Source organism: Cebidichthys violaceus, unplaced genomic scaffold (assembly GCF_023349555.1).
Source record: "Cebidichthys violaceus isolate CVI_PGR_0920_01 unplaced genomic scaffold, fCebVio1.0.p SCAF_8, whole genome shotgun sequence".
Taxonomy (NCBI): Eukaryota; Metazoa; Chordata; class Actinopteri; order Perciformes; family Stichaeidae; genus Cebidichthys; species Cebidichthys violaceus.
The window spans coordinates 4,637,964-4,655,991 of record NW_027176964.1 but is presented as its reverse complement, the minus strand read 5'-3'; the positions used below and the strand labels follow the sequence as shown (position 1 = coordinate 4,655,991).

Genomic DNA, 18,028 nt, shown 5'->3' with positions numbered 1-18,028 from the left:
CTTTGGGACATACTATATTATGGCTTCTTCTATTACTTTTTCAAAGAAACCATACTATGACTTTCTGATACTTTTTTGAAATAAAAGTACGACATACTATAATGTGATATATTGCGATTAACTACCCTATGACCTTTTTTATTGCTTTCTTCAGACTTGTCGACAAACTATACTTTTTACTACTTCATTTGATATAATTTACTGTGACTTTTTTAAGACATATTCAGAGTAGCATTTGTTTGAGGATCATATTTTCTGCAGAGTGAGGAAGAAACTGCACACTCTGATCTGGTCATTTCAACTTTTTATTATCATGTCATATTACTTAACCAACAATGAACAAACACTAGAACATACCTTCATGTTACAGTACATGCCTTTTTGCACATATAAAAATAGAAATTCAAGATCAAAATTTGAAATGTCCAGCTCAGTTCAAGAAGATACTTAAAGGTCATTTTAAAGCATCATATTTATATATAATGAGAGCATTCCACACAGCAGCACTAAAGTCAATGTCAATTACAATCCATATCAATAGAAAGTTTGCCAAACTCCTACGAACATCAAAGACAGAAGCAAAACTCAAATCCATCCTTTAGTGAAACCCATCGTGCAGTCACAACAGTGACATACTGACATCTTTCAATCTTTTTGGGAGGGAAATTAAATGCGTTGACTGTGTTACAATGGAATCTGAATTGCAAACTGTTGTAAAACGTGCACATGAGAAGTACGTTTTAGTGTTCTTTAAGACTAATTCTGCAATGTTTTGTCTCTTTTCCTCAAAAAGCACATGAACTTTCTAGTAAACAATCGCAGCGTGCACATCTTACCCCCCATCCACTGAAATGTAATCTCCCTTATGTGGCTGGGGTCTGCCTGTCAGACACTGGTGGCCCTGTTCACAAAAATACACTCTCATGTGTATACTCAAACGAAATATATTGCATTAGAAATGTATGGCCTGCTGTGTGCGTGACGTAAAACTATTGTTCAACAAGTTTGTTAATTTAACCGGAAAAAAAACTAAAAATCTGAAGCATTATGCCCGTTCATACTGCACATGGGCAAACTAGTGCTACACACCTGTGGCTGAACACTCTCATGCACCTTACTTTTTCCCTGATAATGCTACATTGTGAATAACAAATCACGTTGAAATAGAGGATTATGTGTTATCAGCCAGTGGGCTGGCTTGGCTAAATTACCGAGTTACATTTAACGTTAACGAAAGTTGCATAGAGTTGCGTTACAATGGGTTAAAGGTCCATTGACTAAAAATGAGTATTGGGCAAAGCTAAATTATGTAAAATTGCTACAATGATGTGAAATGTAATCTTGTAAAATATAATCTTTTGTGGTTTGGAGATGTTTTCACAGCAATATAAAATAGATATTAGAATTGAGAATTATGAGCTGTTTCACTTTTGGGTTTTTAACACACTGGTATTTGATCTGTACTTTCTACCGGCCGCAAATTCAGGTATCATAACGTCAAAAGCAATAAACTAAACAGGAAGTCACTGTTGCATGGCTGTAACAAAACAGGGAAGAAATGATTTCTTAGAGAAATCTATTTTAAACTGATTACGAGATGAGATCTGATTTAGCTCATCGGGTGGCAGCAATGGATTGAATGAATAATCAGAGCACAGCACAGAAAAAAGAAAACCTGAGTTGTTGTAAGTTGGGGAACCTAAAAGAAAAATGTGGGAGCTTGCCAGCCCGGCCAACCAATTTCCTGCATTTAATCTGGTTGTTTGTACTCCGCTACATTACTAAGTGAGATGAGGTAACTCTAGTTTGCCAGAACTATAGAGGTTTTCAGTAAAGTTCTATTATCTGTCAGCATCAGTGTTTTGTTGTTCATGCAGTTGTTTTTCGTCTCCTCACAGTTATCAGAATGCAGACAGGCAGTAAGAGTCTGAACAGCTAATTAGCAGCATGACTATATATATTTTTATTCTCTCAGAATAACAATAAGATGAGTGTCACAGGCACATTCTGAAATGTTCTTAGACTGTTTTTCCAGTTTAAATATTCTTAGTTGAAACCTCACTTCATGACCTCTCCTCTGCTGAAGCTGGATTTGTTCAGACAGATTTTACTACACAACCCGTTTGTTTTTGAAATTCTCAGGAGAACATCTTAAGAAAACACTTGTCCTGGGCTGTTTCCAGATTATCAATCATACATCTACATCTTTACTTTAAAAAAAAATATCAGGACTAACAGCTCACTCCAGAATACTAAAAATCAATGAAAATATCTAAAAAGCAAACAAAAAAACTCAATACAATCACATTGCTACATCAGGTACGTCGTTCCTTATCACTGACGACCACATATGCGTTCCCGTGACAGTCCATACATTACTCTACGGCTCTAAAATGTCAAACACGTCTCATTAAGAGACACTCGGGGTTAGCTAGACAATATTTCACAACAAACATTTAAAAGGGAAGCACAATTTGAGGTAAAAGCTATGCTCAACGGAACCGACTTTAAAAAATACATATAATTACAACTTAAAATGTCAGCTGCGTTGAGGACAAAATGGACAAAGGAACTCTTCAACTGTGCCTCTTTCTGCAGGTTGGCTAACAACCAATCAGAGTTTAGAGACTATTTTGTCTTTTTTTTGTCTCCTGTCACCAGTGACAACTAGGCTGCAGTAAAAAGATTAGAGGTTGGTGTTCTGACAGCCAAGCATGGAGAGAACCAAAAGAACCGAAACCAAAACATTCCCCACAGGGAGGTGCTGATAGCTCTCAGTGACGGGCTAATGGAGTTAGCTCCACTGATCCCACAGCAGCGTGAGGTCTACGAGGAGGTGCTGTACGAGGAGGTCGACATCCTCCTGCCTGTCTTGCGTTCGTAGTTTACGAGTCGCTGTCCAACCAGGTATCTGGAGGAGAAATGGGAAAGAAAGTTTTAATATTTTAATGCAGAATGAGATTTGACTGATCAACTTTAACTGGGACTTAAATTTACTGTAAGAGGTGCGAGCAGCTGCTCCCTCACCGTAGCCTACATGAAACCATCACGACGTGCAATATGAATACCTCTCACATACTCCATAGCTCTCTCACAGCACTACAGCTAACTGACTGATTAGCCGGCCCAACCAGTGTCTACGGGATTCAAAGGTCAGTGGTAAAGTAGTAAAGCCCGCCTCCTGCTTGATTTGATTGGCTGCGCTTTTCGTTTATTCACACTTTTTTTTAGGTCAACTGACTTGTCGTTCTTTATGTGTTCGTAGAGGCGTTTGAACTGTCGTATCTGGAAGGACAGGATGGATAGCAGTATGACCACCATCAGCAGGAAGGGATAGATCCTCCTCTCCACCAGCGTCTGCATCTCTGGCTGCACACCTGTGGAGGAAGGAAGGGGTGTAGGGGGGGGAAGAGAAGACGAAATAAACACTAATGAGTGTGATGTCTGTGATGTCTTATCTCTAGGGACTGATGGACTCAGAGTTGAGGTAACGGAGTAAATGAAAGACACAAAACAAATCAATTGCAGTTGGGCTCTGCACAGTGACTAAACTCCAGATTACCACGAGGGCTGGGAGTCCTTTAATGACTGGTTGTTGTCCAAGTCAACATCAAAGACACTAACATTGGCTCTTTGAGTAGGCTTTGCATAATAAGGGCTTCTCATAAATTGTCCAAATTATTAAGGATCTGCTGTGACCTGATGATATCAAAGTGTGTCTTCTACCTCGGGGCATGAATTTTATCCGCTACCATTTCTAATTTAGCCCGTACCCAAATCACTATAACGACCAAATAAAGTTTATTTTTTTAAGTGCTTTCTTACTCGTACACTCGATGGGTTGTCAGCTTTATTAATGTTGTTTAATTAGGCTGAATTTCCACTGCTAATTCTCATTGATTCAAGGGATTTTACAGTCATTTATTCTTCTTCTTATCATTATTAATTACCCATTAAATGATTATAATTATCTGGACATTTTTAATGGAAGTAAAACAAGTTTTTTTTTTTTTTTTTACTTCAAATCATTACTTGTTGCAACTGAAGGCAAACAGTTCACGGAGTATAAAGAACATATAATGAATTTGACAACGTGAATGCAGTATTGTCTCCATTCTGAGCGGTTAAATAATCTAGTGTTTCAACTCGAGGTGGGTACTGAACTCTGTACTTTTAAGGGTCCTGTCCCAATGCCCATCTTTCTGTACTGAGTTTGCCTATGATAGGATGAAGAGACGTATGGAGGGTTTTCATGTTGTGTGGTGTGGAAAATGCTCTAAAGAAACAACAATGTTGAAATTGAGAACTAATTTTCACCAACTGAGATTTCATTTTTACCGGGGAAAAAAAAAGAAGGTACTGTTGGGTACTGCCACTGAATTCCAGGTGCTGGTATCCAACCCTAGTTTCAACATTAATGTAAATCACCAATGGATATTAAAATATCATCTAATACGGGGGGAATAAAAAGAGTTAATTTCCTTCACGAAACCATCGTGAGGAGAGATGAAGGAAGCTAAAAATCTGTTCTTTTCCTGGATCATCTTGAAGCTCATGCATGTTAGGGAACATGAGGGTGCTAGAAAGTTCATACTCAACCCAGACACAGCATGCACGAAGACTCACCCAGCAGTGGTGTAATGCCTTTAGAGATGGTGTAGGGCACACTGAGGGACAGCAGCAGGACGCAGATGACGGGGGCGGCCAGCCCTCGCACGATGAAATGGAGGTCAATGTTTCGGATACCGTTAGCATACACCTGAGGGAGAGTGAGGGTTGTTTTACTTCAATCCAATGCCGGTTTAACTCTTTCTCTCATTAATAGTGACAACATTTAGATTAGTTCTTTGAATATGCATCTATATTAAGGTTTTTAAACTTCATGTTTTCTTATCTATAAGGTGAAATGTCAGGATTTGTCCGGTTTTGTTCTGGGTTAAGTGAAGCTAGAAAGATGTACCACTGACCTGCTCAATGACGGTTTTGAGCCACCACTGGGGGCCCATCAGTGTGATGGCAGCAATGATTTTAGCATGGAGCACACCCAGGGCCCAGTCCTGCCACACACAGAGAAATAAACAGTTAACGGCCAAGACACAAAGGTTTAACATCTGCTCAGTATCACTGTATCAAGAGGTGCCTGCTCAAGCTGTTTCTTGTGTCCTTCATGAGCACAACGCTGAATGACAGCTGATATCCAAACAATGTGTTGATACTAGTACCATTAGAGTTTTGGTAGGTACCAAACTTTTCCATATCTGACTTTGAGAAATAAAAACAGCTTTTTCTATAAAGCATTTTTTCTTTCATTTAATGAAATAAGTCAAAGTTATCGAATGTTTTATATCACTAACGGCAAGGAAAAAAGGTCTAAAAGTGGAACACTCAGGGAATATGTGGCAAAGAATAAGTAAACACAATCTAACCCAACATTTGGTTTTTGAGGTTTCCATACTCAATATGTACTACATTTGCATTTAGGTTTGATACCCACTGTGCTCTCCTAATCAATTCTGACTCCATTATATTTCGGATAGATGCAATCAAATGGTGTGTAAAATTTCATGACTCATATTCACACACATAGAATTTGGGGGGCAACGTATCATATAGCGGTTTTGAGTCGTGGATTGGATCAGCACAAAAATAAAAAAGGGAGCAAATAGAACTTTCAGAGATCATCAGAGCTCCATCACGTTTCTTTGCTGCTGATATCAATTGCCGATCGTTGATGACACATTGGCCAAAACAGACAGGTGTACAAGGCTCCAGACTATTTTTTTCCTCCAAAACCCTTGATCAAAAACAGCAAATATCAAATTCTAAATGTTATCCTTTTACGTTGTTATAGTCATCTATAGGGGTTATTTGCATAAAACCACACAATTCAAATGATTAGGAAATTAAAGAATTTTGTTAAAAATGAAATGGCATTAGTAGTTTTAATTAGAGCTAGTGATAGAAGGTTAAACAGGTCATTTTTCCCTCTCTAATATCTATTTCATACTGCTGCTTCAAACAACTGTACTTAAAACATTATTTCACACTATAATGGCAACTTTTTGTAATTAATCTGCGGTTCACATGCATGGCGGATGGTGAGGGGGGAGATCCAACAGATCACAGATCAGTGATGGTCCGTTACACCACTACATACAATCGCCATCCTCTTACCTGCCAGGGGTAGAAGAGAGGGGTCTGGTCCAGTTGGACTCTGAGAGGAGCAACGATGACCAGCTCAAACAGCAGACCCAACAGCAGAGGAATCACCCCAGCCAAGAGCACGGCCACCACAACGGTCTTCAGGATCTGTTTCCAGGCAGACATCACATCAAAATACAACCAGTCGCCACATATTGCGGGTAGAGCTTACTTTTTTGGGGGCTGGGAGGACCAGAGAGACACATTACCATGAGGGTCCACTCGTTGACTTTGACCATTATGATGGTCCGTCCCTGTGGCATCCAGGAAAGCATCACGGTGGCGCCTCGAATTGACAGCCAGCAGATGTACAGCCCACTGGCCGCTGTGTACAGCTCATGAACCATGGCACTGCCCATCCAGAAAGACATCAGCCAGCGGCCCGCACACACTGGGGGAGAGGGAGAGGAAGACAGGCACGGCATGGAGGTGTAAAGAATGACGGAGAAAGAGAAAAGTAAAAGATAATATGCCTGTTTGAGCCCACAACTTACCCGGCAGTGTGAGGCAAATCAGACTGGCCAGTAGCAGCGTCACACACATAAAGGCAACCAGCAGAATGATCTAAGCAGCAAGAAAGAACAACAACATCACATTGTGTGGGAAACATTAACAGCAGCACAAGTTTTAACAGTGGCAGAGGATACGAATGTATGAGAAGAATGACCGCTGGGAGTCACCTTGAGGGGGAAGTTGACGGGCCGGTGGTACGACTGGAAACCCAAAGGGCCGCCCTGCTGTAGAATGGCCTGATGGGCGGCGTGAAGCCCCTCCCCCAAGCCAGGGATCCTGTTGTTATGGCGACCAGGAGGGTTGTTGTTTGCTTGGTGGTCCTCGTCTTCATGGTCCCCCAGCAGGTAGGAGTGAAGGTCTCTGTGGTGAAGCCATTGACAATGTTGGCAAAGCATTTCAGAGATGGATGGAGAATGTCGTTTAACCCTCTGCTTATGGCTGCAGCTAGCTTAGCCTCACAGCTAAGCCAGATACAACTGTAACTCAGAGCTAGCAGACTTTTCCTCCATCTCTCTAGTTTGCGTTATTATGAATCCCGCTGCTTTTCTTGGCGAGACGGCTATGCTTGCCGAGGTGCAGCTACCCCAATTTTTTGCAACAACTAAACAACTAAAGGTCAAGGCCTTCACCTTAGCCCATCGTCTCTGCCTCACCCAGCTATGTCTGGCAGGTCTAGCCAAGAAAGTATAGTTTAGCCATTATTGTAGCTCACTAGAGCCTTGATTCACAGTACGTCTTTTATCAGTACTTTTATTCCATTGTACCATTTTACATTTAAAGTTGCAATATGTGTGTGTGTGTGTGTGTGTGTGTGTGTGTGTGTGTGTGTGTGTGTGTGTGTGTGTGTGTCAGACATACAGCATGTATCCAGCTGTGAATGTCCAGGCATGGACGAGGCCTTTCAGCCACTGGCGAGTGTGACCCTGCTCCAGCAACGCCGGCAGAACAACCTGAAGCAGCAGCAGCTCGAGTGACAGCTCGCTGACGGGGGCGTCGCTGCAGACACAAGACACGAACCACACTCAATTCCATTTATAACACACCGTCAATGTAAGGAGAAGCAGACAGTCTTGGTTATGCCTTAGTTGAGAATAGACAATGTTGTCTTTAGCTTTGAGACACAAAGAGAGAGATGATATCGTGTGTACCTGTAAAGCATGACGTTGTAGGGCAGGAAGGTTGGGAAGAGCAGCTTGATGATTCTGATAGGAAGCCAAAGCATCAGCAAAACTATGGAGCCAAACACCACCTGGAAATACACGCACACAGAAAGAAAGCAACAAATCCGTGTTTGTTAGTAGACATGTAAAGTATCCCTGTACTATCACACATAAGTACAGGAAGTTAGAATACGCATTGGGCCATCGTTCCTCCAGCCTTTCTGTCATTCATACAACGATTGTCCATCGCCACTGAAGAATAGGTTTGGGATGGAACAGAGGAGGAGGATAATTGACTGACCACAGAGAGTATAAACCTCCGCAGGTGTCTGTAGATGGGCAGGTGGATCATCTCCTGGACTGGGTTGAAGTCTGGATCGTTCAGGTTCCTCAGGAACCACAGCACACCAGGCCGGAGCACCTGCAACCGCAGAAACACGTGCAACATTTTAAAAGGCTGTAGAACGGTTTCAGATTTTTTTCGCAACACATAACTGTGAGCAGTTGAAGTCCTGCACTGACCTCTCGGAGCAGAAGGATGAAGGACGCGAAGTAGAAGACGTAGACCATGCCGACCAGCCAGTGGAGGAACATGGTGGTGCCAGGAGCCGAGTCAAAACTCTGCTCCCTGTCTTTCAGAGTGGCATCGAACATCTCCTGCAACCAACAAAGGACGTGCATTATTATGTGTGTGTGTGTGTGTGTGTGTGTGTGTGTGTGTGTGTGTGTGTGTGTGTGTGTGGGGTCAAAACCAAAAACTAAATCTGTTTTTAAGAATTTGTCCAATACATGTAATATTTTGAGGGTGTTTTTCAAAGTGCATCAAATTTCTTTTTTTGTATCAAATTTGTGCAGGACTGGATCATCATGATTGCATTTCATTTGATTGGTTAGTCATTAAGGGTCAGTACGTGACTATATCAACAGGATCAAATGAGTTTCTTACCAGCGAGCAAATGTCGAGCCACCAACCACAAATCAGCGGGAACAAGCCTATCTCCATGACAACCAGCAGGGACACCTGAGACATATGAAAATACAAATTTAGTTTCTTTGTTCCTGTAATCAGAATGTACCTAATCATTACCGTTTAAACTGAAAGCTTTGCTAGTTTGATAAAAGCGAGATAGATTTTTTGGAAACATTCCACTCTTGTCTCTAACTTACCTTCACTACAATGTAGCAGACACCCAGGAGTCGTCTGGACCGCTGGAACTTCACCAATGAAGCAAACCCCTAAAGGAGGCACGGTTAAGGACTACCACCGAAATTGTGAGAGAAATGACATTCAGTCTGTATTTTAAGCATCAAAATTAAGTATCTCTCAGGAGCACATTCTGTACAAAAAGATGGAGCACTGACTTGACATTTAGGCTTCCTGTATGACAAGAAACATTTAGTAAAAGGGTCAAAGAAACAAACACAAACAACAGCTCTACACAGCCATAATAAGCAATGCTATGGCTCATTTCACACACAAAATAACTTGCTGTACACAGAGGATACATGGCAGACTATGAGAGCTCCAGCCAGGAGGATGTAACCCAGTATGGTGGTGACGAGGCCATCAAAGTGTGAAGCTTTGACCTGCAACCAGATAGAATACCATCATCAAATCAATCCCATCACTGCATGTCAAAACAAAAATATTAGTAATAGTATGACACTTACATATTCTTCAAAGCCCAGTCCAACCACTGAAAAATGGCCGATGTGATACGGACAGAAAGCTAGAGGGAAACACATAGCTGAGGTTACAATCCCTTGTTTAGTGAAGACTGTAAAAAGGCACACATGACTGTCATATAATAATAATAATAATAATAATAATAATAATAACGGCACACCAAAGGCTTGATTGATTCTCAAAGGTAATGATTGTTTAGTACATCAGCACTGTATTGCAGGTTTAACTCACCAAAGACCAGGATGAAGAGTGTGTTGAGAGACACCACCCAGAACACATGCTCCTAGAGAAGACACACACACACACACACACACACACACACACACACACACACACACACACACACACACACACACACACACACACACACACACACACACACACACACACACACACGACAAGGGTCTCAGTTTCTATCTGTAGAGCAACAGAGCTGATGGAGACAGAGTATGCATCACATCAACATATAGGTACATTGAGGTTGTTAAAGGGAAATACATTTCTCTGGACACACAGTGATCCTAAATTACAACGGTAACGTTATACTAGATGAAGAAAAACGGCCAGTAGTGGCAGACGTAGATCCCTATGCAATTAGCCAGGGTGGCTATTCTAGAGCGCCACTCTGAAATGTTTCATGGAAACATCTTGGTTATTTGGAAAGCTGTAGGGGGTTCGCACAGCTTGCCCAATACATGATGCATTGCACAGTTCCTATATATTTATAGGAAATGTGCTAAGTTGAAATATACCAGAATTGCCCTTTCAGGCACACTTTGTATAAGAGTAGAAAGAGTGTGTGAGTGTGTGTGTGTGTGTGTGTGTGTGTGTGTGTGTGTGTGTGTGTGTGTGTGTGTGTGTGTGTGTGTGTGTGTGCACTTACCAAGAAAACTAGGGAGCCATCTAGCCCCAGCATCTGGGACACAAACAAAAAGCAATGTCATAATGATCCTTCATGATACACATACATGGTAATATCGTTTCACTAACTGCTGCTATTATTGATAGCATCTGCAACTTCTACTAATATGACGAAGAACACATCTTTTGACAGGCCGGCTGCAAACAGCATCCCTGAAAGTGCTGCATAAACACACCACACAAAGATGGATATTTCCTGTCACAGAAGCTTTTAGCCAGAAGGCGTCTGTCAACTAACTGCTACCCTGCCTGCACACTTTGCTTTTCTAGCATTGTGTGTCCCAGCTTCATCACACCACTTTATGGGGGGGATTGGAGATTAAAAAAAAATAGATTCCCACCCTTTCCCAGGTCAACTCCTCAGCTGCACGGTCCCACTCCAGGGCGTTCCAGTTCAAGTCTTCTGCAAAGAACGAAAAGGAAACACCTGAAACAGTAGGGAACACCTACAATGTGCAGAGAAAATATGCTTCTGTGGCCGCATTACCATGTAGGTTGTACCGCTACTTTTAAAGTGTATCACACTTCTTTGTTTCTTAAGTTGACACTGACCTTGTCCTCCATTATTGGCTTCGGCAGCGTCCTCTTCCCTGCCCTCCTCGTCGTCGTCCTCCTCGTCTTCCTCCCCATCGTCGTCTTCGTCCTCAAGTTCAGCCTCGTTCCCGTGGTTGCCGGCTTCATGCGGGTTGGCGGGCGCCTGTCCGTCTGGGGCAGCGTTCGCAGGTTGCAGGGCTTCTGCGGCGTCCGCAGCAGCCTGGGCGTTGACGCCGACGTTGCCACCTGGAACCTGTAGAATTGTGAAATAACAAAAATAAAATAAAAAAAGAGACATATCATAGTTCCTTACCTACAGCATAGCTCACCCGTATAATAATCTGGCAAGCACTCTTTTACACGGTTGCTTGTGTGTAAAGACGAGCCCATTCTCTAAAAGATAACTGTCCTGAAGGTTCCTCTGAGAGGAAGCACTAACAGAGAACACTGGCAAACTGTGGGAGAAAGATAAACTTGCAGCAATTACTATTTTTTTCACTAAATCCCACAGGTGTGATTTTATCTAGCTTTGGTCACAACTAGAATTTGCCCCCTTGTGGTTGTTTGGCGTCACCAACCAGTCAAATTGCAGTTTGTCTTTCCAAAAATGTCCCCAATTCATCATTTTATCCTCTCAGACACTTGTGTGAAAATGTCTTGATAAGCATATACATTCTTGAGTTATGGCCAGAAGCGTGTTTTGCGAGGTCAAATTCACATTAGTTCATCCTTGAGTCCAGGTTGACGTTTGTTCCTAATTTGAAGGAATTCCCTTAAGGTGTTCTTGAGATATCGCTTTCACAAGAAGAGGTGGGTGGGTGGTTTGCTCTTGAGTCCAGTTGGAACTTTGTGTCAAATTTGAAAGAAATTTCATCAAAACAGCAAATTTTAAACCAAATCAAACTAAGAATAAATACTTTAGGTAATCGCAAAGGCCACTGGCTTATCATTTACAGATATGAAGCTGTCATTGTGCCAACTATGTCAGAGTGCAGTAGTGGTAGCTCCTGCACTCCTGCATCATGTGATAGATGTCAGTCTATCACAGATAGACTGACATCTATCTGTGTGCAGATAGATGTCAGTTGGAGATGTCTCACTGATCTCACCTCATTGGCTGGAGCTGGACCATTGGGCTGGTTGGGAACTAGAGGGGGTTGATTCTGCTCTAACCACTGGGGTGCGCCACCGTGGACAATCTGCTCTCTGAGCCACACCAGGCTGATGAAGGCGCACAGCGTGCAAGTGACCACAAAACAGCCCTGGAGGCAGTCGGCGAGCAGGTTTTGCCTGCGAGGAAGACACATGACGGTGTTATCAGGTTTATCACGGCAAGATCTCACACTATGTCGCTGCGAAGAACTCGACAACAGGGAAGGAAACGATGGGGTGATGGATGGAAGGGGCTTTTGTGAATAACCACACTTGGATCACCAATAAGATCATAACATTCAGTCTTCATGGGACTGCGGCCTACAAAATATGGAGAACACATGCAGCTCCAATAAAGAGGATACAGTGTGAGAGACAAAAGGGCAAGATCAAGACCAGATAGTGATTCAAACTTACGTGGAAAGCATATCTAATGGCAGGGTAAGGAGAGAGCTCACAGAGCCGGTGAATAAACACTTGTAGATACGACCTGATAGAAAAGCAAAGAAACAAAGAAAAAAACAATCTGAGAATCATTTCTGAAAAGCGACAACTGGCGTGAAACAAACTAAAAACTATGCAGCAAATTCTTACATCTGATTTGAATTGTATTACACTTCATGCTGAATACAACTCTTTGTTCCATTACCTTAATAAAAGCTGGTTTAAAACACTCAAGTTCATTTGTTGCTGCAAGGTGGGTTGAACGGTTTTATTTGAGTTTTTTTGTTTCATCTACTTTAAGTGCTTCTAAGTTTTAAACAAGTGCTTAACGTTCATTTTCTTGTCAACTATTGCCTAAACTTTGTTAGACGTTACACTAAAAACAGTATGCAAATCTGATGAATTCTCCTTTCATTTACAATGACTTACATGCTGTGAGAGGCACCACGCCCAGCCAGGCGAAGGCCACCAGCGTGTAGTGAAACCAGTATCTGATCGCTGTTCCAATACTGGTGACCAGCCCTGCAAAGATGTCCTGGACAGGCAAGCGAGACGGCATGTCCGGAGAGTAGACTGGGGAACAGCAATGAGAAGGGAGGCAGATGAGAGAGTGGAATGAGGGGAATGGGTAGTTTAGAGGAGCCAACAACAAATGAATGCATCTTAGTGTAATGATCCATTGTACTGACAAACAAACAACTTACTTGGTGTAAATGCAAACCTGTGCTTGCATAATTCACAGTATTCTTTTCTGCTGTGTTTCAACCACTGCAGTAAGCTGTGAAAACAAAAGGACACCTGTGTGAGTTTACTCTTTTTTTATCCTACGTGTGCAGGAGTCTTCCTCTGTGGTTCTGCAGGAAAATAACACAACTTTCCCATGATTCTTCACAGCTGAAATGTAAAGAATACTTTCATTATGTCTGCTCGTTAATGTTGTTTGTCAGCTGTGTAATTAATTCTAAACTACCCAGGGATAATTATTTTTGCCAAGTTGGAACACACTTCAGCAACATCTGTGAAAGCAAACAGATTGACACCGTAGACAGGCAAGCTGTCTCTACCTGCGTTTAACCTTGTAGAGACAATTTAAGGAAAGGAGAGAGGAAATAATGAACACACCATTCCTGATGGATGAACTTGATGCTGCCGGTGCAGACACAGGGGTGGTAGAGCGGCTTGTCCTGGGAGCCCTCCGACCGGCACACACGACAGATGTCCCCTGCACAATAAGCACACAACAACAGAACTTCATACTCCTGAAATATTTTCATTTCATCCACCAGGCACGCTGTATTTCTACAACTTCCCCATGGCAGATCAGTAATTTACTTTGATTCAGACTCATGACACACCTCTGATGTAATGCCAAATGTTTGATGACAAAATTAAAAACGCATGCAAGCTTTTTTGCAGCACGTGAAAGTTTCAGGATTTAAACTTGGGATGTGTGTAGTGAATAGTACGGTACAGGTCCTATTCGTGGGGCAATCTCCAATCCTTGGATTACCTGTGTCCCTGGATGACCAAAGTAAAACCACTATAATTAGCCCAGGGTGCCACACTATCAGTGAGGATACCCCAGAGTACACTTGACTGACCGACTTCATATATAATCATTTAGCTGAATTCAAAATATGAACAAGTGACGTTACACTACTTCACAATGCACACCTGGGCACAGGACACCAAACGACTGCCCGCACGTGTTGCCCAAAATGTATTTAAATTAATCCAAGCATAAAGACTTGAGGATGTTAATGATATTTCGTATTTGTATTTTTGTAAGTCAGTGCTACGTTGTAGAACCAGATTCGTCAATTGACATGGTCGCCCGATGTGTCACCGTTACGTTAGCTAAGATAAGTTATACTGTGATTTAACTTACGTAATATTATAACGGTAGCGTCAAAACTTATAAAGAGTTAACTAATCTAGCGTGAGATAAGATAGCTTGTTAGGAATGACTTTAATGCGAAACGGCTGTCTTCTAGGTTGTGAGCCAGCACATCCCACTCGTGTTAGATGCCGTGTTTATTTAAAGCAAACAGAAACCTAGCGTTGCTGACTGTGTTTACCTCTTGACTTAACGGGTGCAGCTAATGCTAGCTTTAGCTAGCTAGCCAGCTAATTGGCTAGCTTAGCGGTTTCTTTAATAAAAAAAAGTGAAACTTTGTCGAAGTGTAATACAATTCTGAACCGCGTCATTACCACTGGCAGCACGTGATAATGAGTCAGCATGTGATAAAGGCGTCGTTTGTATCGGAGTTGTTAGTTAACACGGACAAGTTGATCAAGTTTTAATATTAGCTACCTTCCTCAGCGGTGTCCATCTCGGCTGGCTAATAGGGCGGCCCTGCTCCACAGTCACTCAGTGTAAAAGCGATGACTGGTAGCCATCTACATGTAAACATTTCAAGTAATTGTTCAGTTCAAGCTCTGCCTATCTTTGGCGTGACCATACGTTTCATAATAAAACCCTTTCCCTCTCACAGTGCATCAGCTAGCGGTCAGGACATGCTCAAAGCCACAACTAGAGATTGTGCGGGATTTTCACCACTAGGTGGCAGCCAAACGCAACACACCTTTATTTATAAATCTCACACTTGAACATTAATGTGAAAGGACTTAACACTTTTTAGCACATTTTTTAACAGTCTTCCCCAGCCATTTCAATTCCACCCCAGAGTAGAAATTGCATGGCTTTAAAAAATAAAAATAAAACACCCCAGGGTTCCAACATGATGACAAATGAACAACAAGATGTGAGAGTTAACATTCATGTGTGTGAATCTGGTGTGCTCTCATGTTCTGGTGTTGTCTTCCTTGCCATTCTATGTTGCAGGTGTGATTTAAATGTCTTGGCGTTGTACACCCACACAGTGTCTATGCCCTCCCCGGCGGTGTGTTCAGGGACCCAAGTAGGGAAGGGGAAACGACATGCCACCACCTTGGCTGTGCTCGGTAACTCGCTTGCCAGCTTCAGCTCCAGCTGGTCCATCTGCAGATAAGGGCAGCAAAAATCAGGACATCGAGAGTAATACTTTGGGATTCTAAAAACTTACTTGGCAAGATTAAAACAATGTATTAAAAAAAAGAACTCACCATTTGAGGGACTCCAAATATGACAACATTGGAGTACTGAGCAAAACTGACCTAGCAAAAGAATCAGAAATATTCAGAGAGACATAGTGAAAAGACCTGTATGTTTAATATCACCTCATGTCTGTAACAAGAAAAAGACAACAACTGCTATGACAAACTAAATGCAAATGTGGTCACCACTTCTAATTACTATGTTAATCATGTGTCACATACCTTCCACAAGTCCGAGATGTGGAAGGAGGTGGAGTGGTGGACTCCCTCCCTTATGGCCTTGTAGCGAGAATACCACACCAGCCAGGGGTTCAGCTCAAAGCCTGACGCTTGAAACCCATGCTTGGCCGCTGCGATCACCTGCAATAAGGAGGGAGGACGAAGGGAAACTCAATGGATCAGCGTCATAGTATCAACAATGTGCAGCGGACTATAGCAGCAGTTGGATGTAGAGTAAGTCTGGTATTTATTGTGAGAGTTTTTTTGTCTGTGGTGTTTCTGCAGCATAACTCACACATAACATCTCAGTGAGGCTATTCAGTTAAGTAACTTCCTTTGAGAATTGAACCACTCACCTACTCCTTCAATAGAAGTAAACAATGGTGTTGGTGATATGCACATTACACTGACTAAATCTCGATTTCCCTGTGGTGACATGTAACCTTTCCTTTTTATCTATGATTTACGCCTTTCACGCATTTCTGGGACATTTAATCGGCATATCGAGCACGTTACCAAAACCATTGTTTACTTCCATGACGGTGGTTCTGCTTATCTTATGTTGTTAGGGTAAGATTTGTTTTATTGTATTTTTTGGCTCCACAGGGTAAGACAACACATCACTCACTATCCTTCCATCTCCACTGCCAATGTCCACCAGGGTCCCTGATCTGGCTCGCAGACTGCCGAGGACATTCTCCACCTGAGCCGTTGTCGCGGGGACGAACGGGAGACAGACTTTTCTCAGGGCAGGAGCGAGAAACGGAGCAGCCACCGCGTACAGGGCGACCAGCGAGCCTCCCAACACGCCCGTGACAACGACACCCACGCGACTCATCCTGCTCCTTTTGTCCTTGACATCGCTCTTTAGTTGTCCTGCTACTGCAGAGTCCGGAAAAAGCCCTTCTTGTGACATGTTGCTAGCTTAACGGAAACGGTACACGTTATAAATACGTAACTTTAGCTGAACTTGAACTGCACGAATGACAGCAGGGACTCAGCTATAGTTTAGCAACCCACTGTAAGTAATGTAATGTAACCTAATGTAAATGTCATGAATAAAATCTATATTATTCAGTCCACACCTGCTCATCCTGCAAAGCCAAAAGCGCAGAAAAGAGTATTATCGAAATAATTAGCCACTGAAAAAGCAATGGTCCAGTTAATCATGCATTCTAATCTGTGCAGCGCTCTTTCTCATCCGACAGGATGACAAAGCTAAGCAAACAAACGTTCCTCTTTGCCTTCGTTCCCTGGTCAGTGCCGTAGGTGCAAATCATTTAAAACGGGGTGACAGCCTACAAATACACACACACACACACACACACACACACACACACACACACACACACACACACACACACACACACACACACACACACACACACACATTGAATGACAATGTCATGGTACCATGCAGATTAAAGGAAGAAGATGTTTAATGAAAAAATTAAACAGAGACAGCCATACAATCAACAGACGAAAATCACCCAGAACAAAACGGGACAAATCTCATTGAAAACACATAAATAAACATCAATAAATCCACCCAAACAAACAAAAACAAACGATTAAATAATATATACATTTACACAGCAACATACAATATAAGTTTTAAGCCAACTTTATTTTATCTGCAAAACAGTATTTTGCATGTTTCTGTGTGTGCTGACTTCAGGCCTATGACTAATAGTTTTGTTTCCATCATATCCTGTCCTTGATAATATCTATTCTTTATTTGATTCTGGAGCTATGCTCAACACAAAAACCTGGAATGGCCTAGGAGTTGCAACATTTGTCTTGCTTTGGTGGTGCCATGATGTCCACACATATAGAAAACACTACGACACATCATTCAGAAAATAATCTTAAATATAAATAAGGGGCACAAAGGGGTCTGTGATGCAATAGAATGTGTGGGAATTTAATGATCTCAGCGTGTGTGGGTATAAATCCTCCTTTGATCCGTTCCAGTCGAATCCTGACTGTTTATTTCCCTGACACTCCCACATCAAAGAAAAGTAATAATCAAAACTTACAACAGTTGCACCTAAACTCTTCAGCGAAGAGATATTTTATTATAAATAAAAAAAATTCTTAA

The 18,028-nt window shown here is 42.1% G+C and overlaps 2 protein-coding genes across 3 annotated transcripts; both read right to left on the bottom strand.

Moving 5' to 3' along the window:
• Positions 1-287: 287 nt before the first annotated feature.
• Positions 288-15,153, bottom strand: LOC137892660 (E3 ubiquitin-protein ligase MARCHF6-like). Of its 2 annotated transcripts, none has more exons than XM_068737968.1 (26): positions 14,927-15,153; positions 13,735-13,834; positions 13,317-13,390; positions 13,042-13,185; positions 12,586-12,658; positions 12,126-12,306; positions 11,035-11,269; positions 10,824-10,885; positions 10,445-10,477; positions 9,793-9,844; positions 9,546-9,604; positions 9,381-9,461; positions 9,042-9,110; positions 8,821-8,895; positions 8,397-8,531; positions 8,176-8,295; positions 7,863-7,963; positions 7,573-7,710; positions 6,882-7,074; positions 6,696-6,765; positions 6,411-6,592; positions 6,175-6,309; positions 4,968-5,057; positions 4,627-4,759; positions 3,242-3,377; positions 288-2,911 (listed from the first exon to the last, which is right to left on the bottom strand). In XM_068737968.1, exons 1-26 carry the CDS (start codon positions 14,943-14,945, stop codon positions 2,827-2,829), a joined length of 2,775 nt encoding a protein of 924 aa, XP_068594069.1. In that variant the 5' UTR covers positions 14,946-15,153; the 3' UTR covers positions 288-2,826. The 2 variants fall into 2 exon arrangements, with proteins under 2 accessions (XP_068594069.1, XP_068594070.1); XM_068737969.1 differs by having other exon boundaries at positions 10,824-10,882.
• atpsckmt (fATP synthase c subunit lysine N-methyltransferase) lies at positions 15,147-17,117 on the bottom strand. Its single transcript, XM_068737970.1, has 4 exons — positions 16,556-17,117; positions 15,931-16,068; positions 15,718-15,768; positions 15,147-15,613 (listed from the first exon to the last, which is right to left on the bottom strand). Exons 1-4 carry the CDS (start codon positions 16,841-16,843, stop codon positions 15,392-15,394), a joined length of 699 nt encoding a protein of 232 aa, XP_068594071.1. The 5' UTR covers positions 16,844-17,117; the 3' UTR covers positions 15,147-15,391.
• Between the last annotated feature and the right edge of the window lie 911 nt (positions 17,118-18,028).